The sequence below is a fragment of the Halichoeres trimaculatus genome, unplaced genomic scaffold, assembly GCF_033239565.1.
Source record: "Halichoeres trimaculatus isolate MK-OKI-2021-1 unplaced genomic scaffold, fHalTri1.1 fHalTri1_scaffold_19, whole genome shotgun sequence".
Lineage (NCBI taxonomy): Eukaryota > Metazoa > Chordata > Actinopteri > Labriformes > Labridae > Halichoeres > Halichoeres trimaculatus.
Genome location: NW_027437197.1, coordinates 26392249 through 26405032, shown reverse-complemented (window position 1 = coordinate 26405032; position 12784 = coordinate 26392249). Strand labels below are relative to the sequence as shown.

Below are 12784 nucleotides of genomic sequence, written 5' to 3'. Positions count from 1 at the left end.
GTGTAGCCAAAGGCTGAGAAGGCGAGAAAGGATGGATTTAAGGCTGGGTTCTGAGGCCCATGTGCCTTCATGAACTGCCAGAGCCTTTTTATGAACCTGGAATATTGAACAAAAACTTAATACGTCCAGTCCCTCATTTCTGTTAATGCAAGGGGTCTTAGAGTCATAACTAAAAGAAAAAGCTTTTTTTTCTTTCTTTCTTTCTTTCTTTCTTTCTTTCTTTCTTTCTTTCTTTCTTTCTTTCTTTCTTTCTTTCACTTTGACTTAGACTTAGAAACCTCTGACCATGTTCTTTTTCTCATGCAGTGTGACTCATGCATTTTGAGTATCCATCTACTAATGAACTATAAAGGAAGTCTCATCAGTTCCACCTTCTATCTACAGAGATGATGTATATCATATTAAAAAAAAATTTAGTCAGTATTAAGATGAAGCCAAACCTCACGTGACACTTGGTATAATTATGGATAACTAAACTGATGAACTCTGCATTAATGTGAGTCCGTGTCTAGCAAAATTAATTATACATAAAAACAAACCTTTGAAGTCTTCCCCCAGTTTTACCTTCTATTTTTCTATTAATGAATTTAAATTATACCTTAAATCTTAGAAATTTGTTAAAAGGAAAAATAGCAAAAACAATTTGTGACATTTTAAGAAAATTTCCTAATGAATTAAAACTAAAAATGATATGTCCTTGTATTTTTGATTCATTGTTTTTATTTGATTTTTTTTCTTATATTAAGTCCTTATTAGGAGTTTATTCATTCATTCGACACTTTATTTTTTTCTGAATTATTCACTGTAAAATGTGATGAGGGCTGTTTCCTTTGATTTTTTTTTTCTTATATTTGTAAGAAATATCTAATCAAAAAGGGGGGGGCTGTCGTATTTCTTGCTCCTCTCTCTGCCCCCCCTGCGAGGACGTCTGACGCTTTGGGAAGCCACACGAAAAAAACATGGCGGAAAGTACTTCCGGTGTCAGGGAGGGAAGAGGAGATAGGAGAGGAGAAAGGAGAGGAGAGAGGAGACAACTGTTTGTGACGCTTTGGAATCCATCCTACAAGTCACAAACAGGATGTGATGACGATTGCGGAAACTTGTACCAACAGAAGCATATTTTCTTTCAACAACACTCGTCTGTTGAAGTCCCCCACTTTCCTGTCAGCATGTTGAAGGCAGTGATTTTAATCGGAGGGCCCCAGAAAGGTGAGGATTTACTCATCTGGTGTTTTTATTTGAGTCAGCGCTGTCAGAGCGAAGCTTGCTAACACGAATCAAAGCCGTTCAATTCATGTTGATCTGGTTGATCATTGACGTGGCAGACGTCTATAACCTACAGGACGAGCTTAAAGTAAGAGAAGAATTACAGTTTAGATAACAGGCGATTTTAGATACTTAAAAGTGCTGAAGAACCTCTGAAAATAAAGGATCAAGTTACAAGTGCACACATGCCCTCCCAGATCGTTTAATCTGCTGATTTAGAAAACGACTGGATTCAAGTGTGTCACTCAAAACCATCTGAGGAAGCTGTCCTTTTTCTTTACAGATGGACTTATTATAAATTCATGATCGGACTACATGTACAGACCTTTTACAATCAAATTTAACGTTGCATACAACATCGCCAAAGACAAGTTGCTATTAACCAGATAAATCAGAAATTCTTCTATGGAAAAAAAATGATTAGTTCAGTGAAACACTTAAAACACTGGGACTTTTTCATTTTAAATATTTTATTTCACTTTGAAATGTTTGAGATTAAAATGTTACATTTCAGTTTAGTAAAGTACTTCAAACACATGTTGCATGTAATTGTGCTTCAAATGGAGAGCAATAAAAAGGTGATCTTATGACGTTTAAGGGTGGTGCAATGAAAAGTTGAGGTGCCCTTAAAAAAGTCAGGTGCACCACAGCAACAAGTACAAAAAGTTAGTCTGGGGCCCTGCAACCTTCCTATATTTTGATGATATCTGAATTGACACTAAATAATGGTCATTAGAACAGCACATTTGTGGAATAACTTTTCACTGATGAAGTAGAGAGCAGGATATTACAAGCAATTGAGCTAAAGGGGATATGTTCACATTTACTGCGCACTACAACACCAGAAATACAACAAAAATACCACCATTTTTAACCAAGTAACAAGTTGTGTGCTTTTATACTGTCCAGGTACAAGGTTCAGACCACTGTCGTTTGAAGTTCCTAAACCCTTGTTTCCAGTGGCTGGGGTACCCATGCTGCAACATCATATTGAAGCATGCGTCAAGGTGAGATCCAAAGCAATTCATTAGTGTATGATTTGGGTAAAATGTGACAAGTCTTTTTCTTGAAAACATAATACACACAGATACACATTGCCTTTGCTCTTAGCAATATTTAATTTATAAATCAAGTTGTTAAGTAACAATAAATGTCTTCTTTAACAAGGTACCTAATATGAAGGAGATTTTGCTCATTGGCTTCTATCAGCCAAATGAAGAGCTGACCAGGTTCCTCATGAATGCACAGCAGGAATTTAAAATATCCATCAGGTAAAGAAAATGCAAACTCAAAACCAGACAAACAACATTCCACCTGTCCTCATTATTAAACTAGTAGAAATACCTCTAGTTACTTAGAGGTGCAGTGTGCTGAAATTAGAATTTAAGTGACATGGAGCATTCAGATTTTAGAAAGACTCCATCGGTTCCTAAAAAATCTCATCACCAAGTGACTCTCAGCCTTTGCAGATCAAACAGGATCCTGAAGATGGCCTCATTTATTCTGATCATCATGTTGATGGTGTTGATGCTGAGGGACATGTCTCATAGCTGGAGAAACAACAGGCAGAAAGCTCCATGACAGCCTCACCACCCTCTGATAGCTCATGTTCTGTTGGACAGTAAACGACAGATACACCTTTTGACTGTCAAATCATTCGCTGTCTCTTCATCTCTTCCTGAACTTTTTGGACTAAAATGTGATGGATTTACACTCATGTGATACCCGTATCAAATTCTTCATCAGAACATACTCTCAATACCAATCCTTTCCGACAAAACAACAAAAAAAATACTATCTCCAACAACAACAACAACAACAACCACTGTCTTCTTCTTCCACTGTAAAAAACAACCTCCCCCTCTCTTCTTCTCTGACTTCCAGGTAGATTTTAGGACTGGCAGCCAGGCTCAGATAAAAAAAAACAAACACATTTTGCTCTTTCTGTCCCCCAAAATCTACTGTAGACAAATATGGCTGTTTGTTATGTCTGCCTCTGTGAACAGGACTCGCAGTAACGTAAATATAAAAAGCTTTTTTCTCACTTAGTGAAAAGATAACCACAGTTTTATGGGGATTAATGTTCATTATTTTCAGATACTTCACAAAAACATTATATCCCATTTCCACTGTTTCTGGTCGGCCAAAAGCTGACGACTATTTATTTATTTTTTGATTGTTTAAAGTCATTGTTAATGCACAGTGGTAAACCATTGTTCAGTGGCTGTAAATAAACTGTTATTGTTGTGATTTTTTTTATAGGTATTTGCAGGAGTTTGCAGCCCTGGGTACTGGTGGGGGCATCTATCACTTCAGAGATCAGATTGTTTCTGGCAGTCCAGAGGCTTTCTTCGTTCTGAACGCTGATGTTTGCTCAGCATTTCCTCTCGAAGAGATGCTCAACTTCCAGAAGGAACATGGAGAACCAAACAGTTTTGTCATTCTCGGGACAACTGTGAGATATCATTGATGCTTGCTATGTCTTTGGAGATCTTATGAAATGTAGTTTATTTCTTGATTTTACCAGGCAGCTCACCATGCACAGTAAAATAATAATAATGATAACAGCACAGCATATTGGTTATCTGTTTTCAAAACTTAATAAATTCTAAATGTTATTGCAATTCCACTCTTTTTAGTCAAACAGAAGGCAGTCCATGAATTACGGCTGTATTGTTGAAAACGAAGAAACAAATGAGGTAAAAATAAATAAAAAAAATTATAATAGTAATAATAATATGTATGCCTTATCTGAGTTCATATTTCTGTTATATTTTAACAGTCTTGACTATTACTGATCTCTTTTTTTGCTCAGGTCTTGCATTATGTGGAAAAGCCAAGCACGTTTGTGAGCGACATCATAAACTGTGGTATATACCTTTTTAACCCGGACATCTTCCAGCACATTGGCACCATCTTCCAAAGGAACCAACAGGACATGTTGTTGTGAGTTAAAATAATCCCACATGGGGATCTGTCTGAGACTGCATGTTTCAACCATCTTTTCCTTTATTTGTCTCTCTTCATTTGTCTGTTTTCCCTTTCCTTTTTCCTTTCTGCCGTTATTGTTCTCATTCCACAAACATCAGATATCCGTATGATGGGTAAGTGGATAGGCTGCATGGCGTAGTTTTAGAGCACAAAGTAAACGGTGTGAGCTGTACAGAGATCACCTGTGTGAGGTTTGAGATTGCCTTGGTTGCTTTGTGATTGTGGCTTGCATTCCCTTTCTCTCTGAATTTGTTTTACCGGTTTTGCAAATGGTTTGATATAGCTGTTGACTAAATGATGTTTTATGACATTTAATGAGCTCAGTTTTGCAAGTTGAGGGATATGAGGGATATTTACACTTACTGAACAAATACTTCACACAACCTAGCTGAAAGATAAAAAAAAGGAGGTAGGTGTGTTCAAAAAGTACAAGACAGACTTTTAAAAAATATTAAAAGAAATTTTAACATTTTATATTTAATGTGAACAAATATTGATGAGTTTCATCACTGTAAATGTTGGTATTTGTTAAAGAATATCAACTGTGAATTAAGTTATTTTTAATCTTTCTTCATCCTAAAATCAATTGATTAAAACAAAAAGAAAAACAGTTTTCAAAATGTTGACTTGTCTTATATTTTCAAATTTGGTATTAAAGTGATACTCCGGGATGGAACAAGTTGGGTCCTATCACAAGGTTTAGGGCAGAAATTACCCCTACAGCAGTGATTTTGTGCAGCAGAAGCCCAGGGCGCACGCACCAAACACCCCCTCCCTGCTCCTCTGCCGGTTTCCTCTGCACTCAGACGGGGCCATATTTTACTTGACCAAAAATCAAATAAACGGACTCCTACTGAAAAAATCAGATATCGGTCTGCATTCACACAAAAACACCGCTAAATAAGGCTCTGGTTCCCATAGTGTTGTAAAACGGTGCTACCTCTGCTGCAGAGCCACAGCTGGCTACGAGGCGCTCGCCACTTAGTGTATCAGTCCGCGCGCGGCGTGCCAGATATAAACAAATGCAGGTAGTCTGCCAGGATGAAGAGACACGATGAGAACTAGAGCCTTATTTAGCTGTGTTTTTGTGTGAAAGTGACGCGCTGAAAATTCTCTAAATAAAGCGTGAATGCAGACTGAAATCAGATTTTTTCAGTGGGAGTCCGTTTATTTGTATTTTTGGTCAAGTAAAATATGGCCCCGTCTGAGTGCAGAGGAAACCGGCAGAGGAGCAGGTAGGGGGTGTTTGGTGCGCGCGCTCTGGGCTTCTGCTGCACAAAAACACTGCTGTAGGGGTAATTTCTGCCCTAAACCTTGTGATAGGACCCAACTTGTTCCATCCCGGAGGATCACTTTAAGGTTAAAGTAAAGTTACCTTTTTTAAATTCCAAAGTACTAGTACATGCTGCAACCTCAGATAATAATTTCTGCAAGAAATTAACTCTTATTTGTGGTGTTTCATTACATTTAACTGCAGAAAATGCATCAATTTCAAGCGTGCTTTGTGTTTGTCGGAAATGGCATATTGCTTTTTGCAAGTCAGTTAAGCATGAGTGCAAGAAAAGATTTAACCTGTTTCATCGCGTGTATTTTTTTTTTACCCTCATATTATCTCTGGTCTTTATACTTTGACTGATTTCAGAAGACTTTTTGTTACTTGTTGTGTTACATTCACTTTGGTGCAGTGAACCCTAGCATGACAGGCCAAGGGCCCCATATAAAGCAGTATCAAGTCAGATCACATAGTTTATGTCATTAATTATGTTAAAACTGAGCAGCAAACATGTAGAAAAAACATTTGCAGATACTTGATAGAACTGTTACAGGTTACCTCTAACATATACCCTCATTTTTGTTAAAGTTTGTTTTTGGGGTTCTGCCCTTTGGGTGTTGGGATGTTTTTATCATGTCTATTTCAGACTTCATCATTAATATGTAAGATGTAGACGGCGAGGTTTTGGATCACTGAGTAATCAGCCTTGGCATCATCCCAGCAGTGAAACTGTCAGTGTTTTTACCAGTGACACAGTTTCACTTACAGCTATTATATAATATCATATGGGCTGAAGTACAGCACAGGGCAATTCACTCACAAAACTGTTTAGAGAAGAAAAAAAAACTTTTTTTTCACTCTAGTAAAACAGTGTAACCGCAAAGTCCCAACTTTTTGAACATTTTAGATTTTCTATAAGTTTTTATTTCTAATCTCAAATTTGTCTTGGATTTTATTTCAACATAGTTATTTTCATGTCAATAACTGAAATATTGTCCACTGTTTCCTCCCTTTTTTAGACTTAGCTTGCTTATTTTTTAGATTTACCCACTGTGGAAAATTGATTACCACTTCGTCTTGTCCTGTTGTTGTTTTTTCTGTCTTAGATTATATCTTTGTGATGCAAACTGATTAGCTCTTCCCTTGCAGAGAGGAGCCAACCAACGGGTGGCATCGAGGAGAGGCCATCAGGCTGGAGCAGGACATTTTTACTGCCCTTGCAGGACAGGGCAAGCTCTTTGTGTACAAAACCCTCAGCTTCTGGAGCCAGATCAAATCTGCAGGGTGAGTGTCAGAAATGCTGTCAACTAGTGAAAACATTTCTTTTTGACAAACTTTTGTAATTGTAAATGTTAAAAAAAAAAACATTCAGTTGGGCGTCTGACTAAGCTTGGACTATATTTGAAGAAGTATACCTTTGTTAGTCCAAACCACAGATGATCTAAACTTTAATTTATATACAGTTACACTCAGAAATGCCACAGCCCATGGCTAATTAGTTTTTAATAAGAAAATGTACAAACTTTCAGCTATATGCAATGAATAAATTAAACACACAGACAATTCAAGTAGCTCATTATAACTCATTTTTGCAAGTGGTACCTCCAATTTTAACTCAGAATGCCACTTTTAATTGCAAATACTATTTTTAAATTATCCAAGCAGACTTGATGCAACCAATTATGGACGTCAGCATCAGGTGTGCTTGGCACAGAACACATCAAATGCGTGTTGAAAGTTGAGAGAGGAGATTGCATTGCAAAAACAAGGAAATGTTTGGGCCTTCAGTGCAAATGAATTATCAGAAAATTCAATGAGATAATTTCATGTCATCAGTATAGAAGCTGGTGCATGGGCAAATTGAGATTTTCTGAACGGTCAGTGATAAATAAAGAAAAAAATCCTGAAAGTTCACCGGGGCATGGTTGTAGAGAAAGTTAAAATTATTCTAGCTTGGCCGTTAGCCGTGACATGGACTTGGAAAATCCATTGTGGGAGTTTTTTTTTTCTCAGTTATTTTTTCGGGGCTTGTTCTGTCTGTAATTAGAGAGCTCCCACTGTTGGGCAGCGATGAGCAAATTTTAACAAATGAGTTAAGCTGATACTGATGGTCCCTCACTAAAGCAACCTCTGCCATCACTGTTTAAATACATTGTGGAAGGGTGATCGATGTACTCCAAGTTACCACTTGTGACGTCATATCTGTGCCAAAACAATATGGCAGCTTCTATGCATGTGGTGGTGCTGCTCGTGACACATAGTGAGAAATAGACTTTACAACAATGTAAAGTAAATTCCAACGTTGCAATCACAATTTACACACACGATTGTGTACTATAATCTGTTATGTGTCCGAGACGGTGGACAAATGTGTCGCTAACACGAAATAGCTAATAGAGAGAGAGCGAGAGAGAGAAAGCTATCATCACTGGGCTACAAGTGTAAACTTCTAGTCTGATGTTCACACATTGCACATTGGCAGCAACTCTGACGTTCAGTGCATTAATCAATAAAAAATACACTTTAAAATAATGACATATACTGTGAAATATGATATTATAATATATATATCATATAATATATATATATACTTTATATAAAGTAAATACCTCATGCGCCGTTTCCCCTCCTCTGTTTCACTTAAATAAGAACCTGCAGGCTCCTTTGGTCATTGAAATGACCAAAGCATAAATCTTCCAATTTCTGCCATGCTAGTTTGTTTACATCCCAGAATTCCTTGTGCTCAAACCGAAGTTGTAAATTGCCTGGAACGCTTTCAGGTCGGAACTCGGAGATTTCAACTGGGAAACATACGAGTTACGGGTTGCCTCGAACGCACCATAAGTCCAAACCACTTGCACAAATTAGTTGAGTTCAGATTTTAAATTGTCCATGTTTGATGTGTTTATTTTTAAGAGATGAACCTTTGTCGTATTTGCTAATTAACCCAACTATTAAAGGGATTGCTATATTTCAGTGCAACTTTAGAAGAAATCTTAAAAAGCATTAAAACAATAACACATGCTCTCAAGACTGAAAAGTGATAGTCTTTAAGCCATGTGGAAGTGTCTGCTTTTACCTGTTAAATTAAGTCTTTTCCCCTGAATTTCCAAAATAAGGAATGTCCTGACCTCACAGACCACAGGGAGTGTAAAATACAGCTGGAATGTAATGTTAGGCCTTAACCAAGTTCATTTCTTTGTATTTTTTCTCTCTAGCTCTGCCATTTATGCCAGTCGATTGTACCTCAACCAGTACCACACATCTCATCCTGAGAGACTGGCCTCAAATAAGGAGGGGGGACCCAAAATAAGTGGTAAAATCAATCATTTATTTCCAGCCTCGTTCATACCTGCCACATCACATTTTGGCGACAAAAACTCATATTCCATTCATGCTGATTCTCCTAGGCAATGTGTATATTCATCCTACAGCCCAAATTGATCCCTCCGCTATGGTAAGAAGCTTTATTCATACAGCTGTGTATGTGTAGATAATATGGACACATGACTGGGGCAAAGTGAAATGCAGGTGCACATTTTCTTCTTCTTCATGTTTTTAGCTGGGCCCCAATGTTTCAATTGGCACTGGTGTAACTATTGGTGAAGGAGTCAGAGTTCGAGAATCAATCATACTTCATGGAGCAACTCTACAGGTGAGACCCCAGGAAACAGCTTTCAGTCCAGGCTGTTACACAGGAATGCAACGCCCCCAACCTCTTAAAGGGGCTGTGAGGACTATCTGGAAATGCTAGTGTTTTTCTGGGATAAAGACTCTGTTTCCCATGAGCGCTTGCACCCACTGTTGTAAGGACATAACTCTAACTTTTAACTCTTCTTGTGTAGGATCATTGCTGTGTTTTAAACAGCATTGTTGGGTGGGACAGCACCATAGGGAAGTGGGCCAGAGTTGAGGGGACTCCAAGTGATCCAAACCCCAATGATCCCTATGCAAAGATCGACAGCGAGACCCTCTTCAGAGAGGGAAAACTCACACCTTCAATCACCATCCTGGGTAAGCATGATCATTGTATGTGGTGCCATGTCAGTACAGATGTTTAGTCACATCTGTTCTCTTCTGAACCCTGGATCTGGCTCTGATTAATTGTTGAATAGTCATTCTAAGCAATGTTGATGTCAGCATTTTCACCCTGGACGTTTCAGGGGTCTTTCTCTGTAATTAAAAGCTGATGCAACATTTTCCTGTTTCTATCTAAATGTTGGCTGTTGAGAAAAAAAAGCCCTTTGTGGTGTGCAGTTTGTGTTTGGACTACTCAACCAACTTGTCTTTCCACTCAAGACACCTCTGTGCAAAAATAAGTGTAGGTGCAAACATCAGCTCCTGCGTGCCTTAAGTATAATGCATAATGTACTATAAAGATTTAATACAGCTTTTTCTCTTCTTCTCAGGTTGTAATGTGACCATCCCCTCTGAAGTCATCATACTCAACTCAATTGTCCTCCCACACAAAGATCTCAATCGCAGCTTCAAAAACCAAATCATTCTGTAGGAAATCTCTGTTACTCTTCTGCCTGAACCAGTGAAGGATCCATTCTGGAAAAAAAGATGTGTTTGTGCTATTGTAAAGAGGTCAGATGTAAGTTTAGAAACTGCAGCAAAATGTTCAGGTGAAGTCTCTTCTCTCTGTCTCATGTGTTGTTTGTAGCGAGTTAACATGTGCTTTACATTACTTATTAAGGCCCAACTCCTTTAAAAACTCTAAAAACTATTCTGCCACTAATGAAAGTAGTTCGACTCTTTGTGATATGTTCACAAATGAGGTTACTAATTGAAAAGCTCTCTGATGAAGGGTAAATTCACTGGTTTACAACAAGTTTATTGGACGAAAGCCTTAGGAAAATTTCGATAGACTATGCACCCCTCACATCAATAACAACAATTGAAATTAAACTTTCAACATCTGCATTTTGGACTTGTGTTGGGATTTTATGATATGAGTTTGTAAGGTTGAGAGAGAAAGCTGGTTAAAAAAAACATCTGTATCTTGGTTTCTTTTGCATCACTGGGTGCTGAAGCTAAAACAGTTCAAATTCAGTTTCTACTGAAACATATTTTTGCAGATACTTAGGTCAATAGAATATGATCTAGTTTCTTTGAACGGTGTGAAACAATTCTCAACATGTCTGTAGAACACATGTACACTTATGTGATAATGAAATATACATTTCTTTAAGCTGCTAAAAGTTCTGTATCTTTCCTCAAAGAGGAAGGAAGGGAGCCTCCAGTTGTTGCACTGTATAGATCTGATCTGAGATTTTAGTTCTGATACAAAGTCAGGACACAGATACCACTGATCTGTGTTCTTTTTTTTTTTTTTTACATCTATCCTAAAGTCAAACATCAAAAGAGGATTGATGAAACAGGCCATCTTCTGCCAGAACTTGCTAGTATATAAGGACATGATTATTTTCATTGTTGATGTTTGTTTCTTAAAGCAAAAGCCCATGTGTTGAAAAAAAAAAAAAAAAAAAAAAAAAAAAATATATATATATATATATATATATATATATATATATATATATATATATATATATATATATATATATATATATATATATATATATATATTTTGTCCTTTCCCCCCCAATATTCAATTTGGCACATGCATGTGCCCCATGGAAGTTGAACTGTACAAAAACCCAAAAATGTTGAATCAACAGTTTCAAATAAAATACTTTTTGAACAAATCATTTGAAAACTGGTTTTATTCTGCTGTACTAACAATTTAACTTACAGTATTACTGTTATTGCCTGTAAATTGTCATGACCCTCAGTCATGTATTTGTTTTTTGGTATATGTTTTGTTAGTTGTATCTCTCCCCTGTGTGTGTGTGCGTGAGTGAGCCCAACAGGTGGAGATGGAGGACGGTCGTTGTGATTGGTGCTCGGCTGGAGGACGGGATTTGGGGGGGGAGAGCTTCAATTGGAGGGATCAGGCATCTCCATCTTTAAAAGCCAGTGGAAGCCTCGCCCTCGCTCTCTCTGACTTGCCACGCCAAACAAAGAGCCGTGTGCCGCCTGAATGTCCTTGTTAAGCCTTAGAGAGATATTAATTGTGTGAAGCCAAAAAGGCGAATTTTCAGGAGGGAGAAGCCCATTTTCTTTTGATTGGTACTTTTCTCCTGTTTTTTGTAGATTGAGTTAGGTAAGATACTTGTCATTTGTTTTTCATTGGTTCTTTTCCACAGGTAAGGTTAGATTCATAGGAACGTGTTGTTTGTTGTTTTGGGCTGTGCTCACGGTTAGTTAATAAAACTCCTGTCCTAATTTATAACCTGTTTCTTTGGCCTTTGTTGGGTTTGGGCAAGCAGAGAGGGCTCTGTGTCCTGGGCACCCCTAGGCTGGGGATGTAACAAAATGAAATCATAAATGCATCCTTCTCAATGATATGATACTAATAATCAATTAATGTAGTAATTCATATAGGATATTAGTCTTTAAAGGTATTTACCATTCTATGATTATATACACATGCAAAGGCCAAGAGTGGTTTCCTGCTTACATTCAAGCTGTAGCACATCTCAGAAGTTATCAGCTCTCACATTATGCCTAAAACAAAAGGATTATGTGAAGCCACAAGGGCAGCTATTTTGGCACTGCTGGAATTCAGCATGGGTGAGAGACAGGTAGCCATGATAAGAAAGAAAAAGCAAGCCGAACATGGTACCACCAAAGTGCTAGCTGGTCAAGGCGGGAAACGTCTTTCTACACCATCACATGAATGTGACCTCATCTGTTCCTGTGTCAGGAATTGTCGCCAGACCTCCAGACCTTAAAGATAAGTGGGCACTGTGGAGAAATGTCACTTCTTTAAGCTGGTCTGGAGTCACACAGTGCGCGGAAGAAGCTCTTCGTTAAGTGGCAGAGGAAGACCTGGTTACTCTTAGCTAGGGATCCCAAGGATTGGACTGTTGATGATTGGGTGAAGGTTGTCTTCAGTGGTGGATCTAGTTTGGAGTTGATGTCCACTCCAGCCAACTTAGTGGTTAGGAGGATGCTTGGAGAAGCCTACAAACCAGACTTTCTGTCCCCCACAGTAAAACATGGGGGTGGGTAGGTGATGATCTGGAGTTGTTTCAGTATTGGTGGAACGGGGCAAATGAAACTGTGTGAAGGGCGAATGAACCAGGTCACATACAGGGCTACTTTTATAAACGGTCTTCTTCCATCAGCTGGAAAACTCTTTCCTGACTCAGATGACTGGATTTTCCAACAAGACAACGCCCCTTGCCA

General features: G+C 38.1%; 1 protein-coding gene across 1 annotated transcript; it reads left to right on the top strand.

Annotated features, from left to right (window-relative positions):
• Positions 1 to 1052: 1052 nt before the first annotated feature.
• Positions 1053 to 11028, top strand: LOC141808045 (mannose-1-phosphate guanylyltransferase regulatory subunit alpha-A). Its single transcript, XM_074694353.1, has 12 exons — positions 1053 to 1209; positions 2176 to 2273; positions 2434 to 2537; positions 3529 to 3721; positions 3906 to 3965; positions 4082 to 4212; positions 6680 to 6814; positions 8749 to 8846; positions 8941 to 8987; positions 9093 to 9185; positions 9376 to 9544; positions 9940 to 11028. The coding sequence occupies exons 1-12, from the start codon at positions 1170 to 1172 to the stop codon at positions 10038 to 10040; spliced, it is 1269 nt and encodes a 422-aa protein (XP_074550454.1). The 5' UTR covers positions 1053 to 1169; the 3' UTR covers positions 10041 to 11028.
• The last annotated feature ends 1756 nt before the right edge of the window (positions 11029 to 12784 follow it).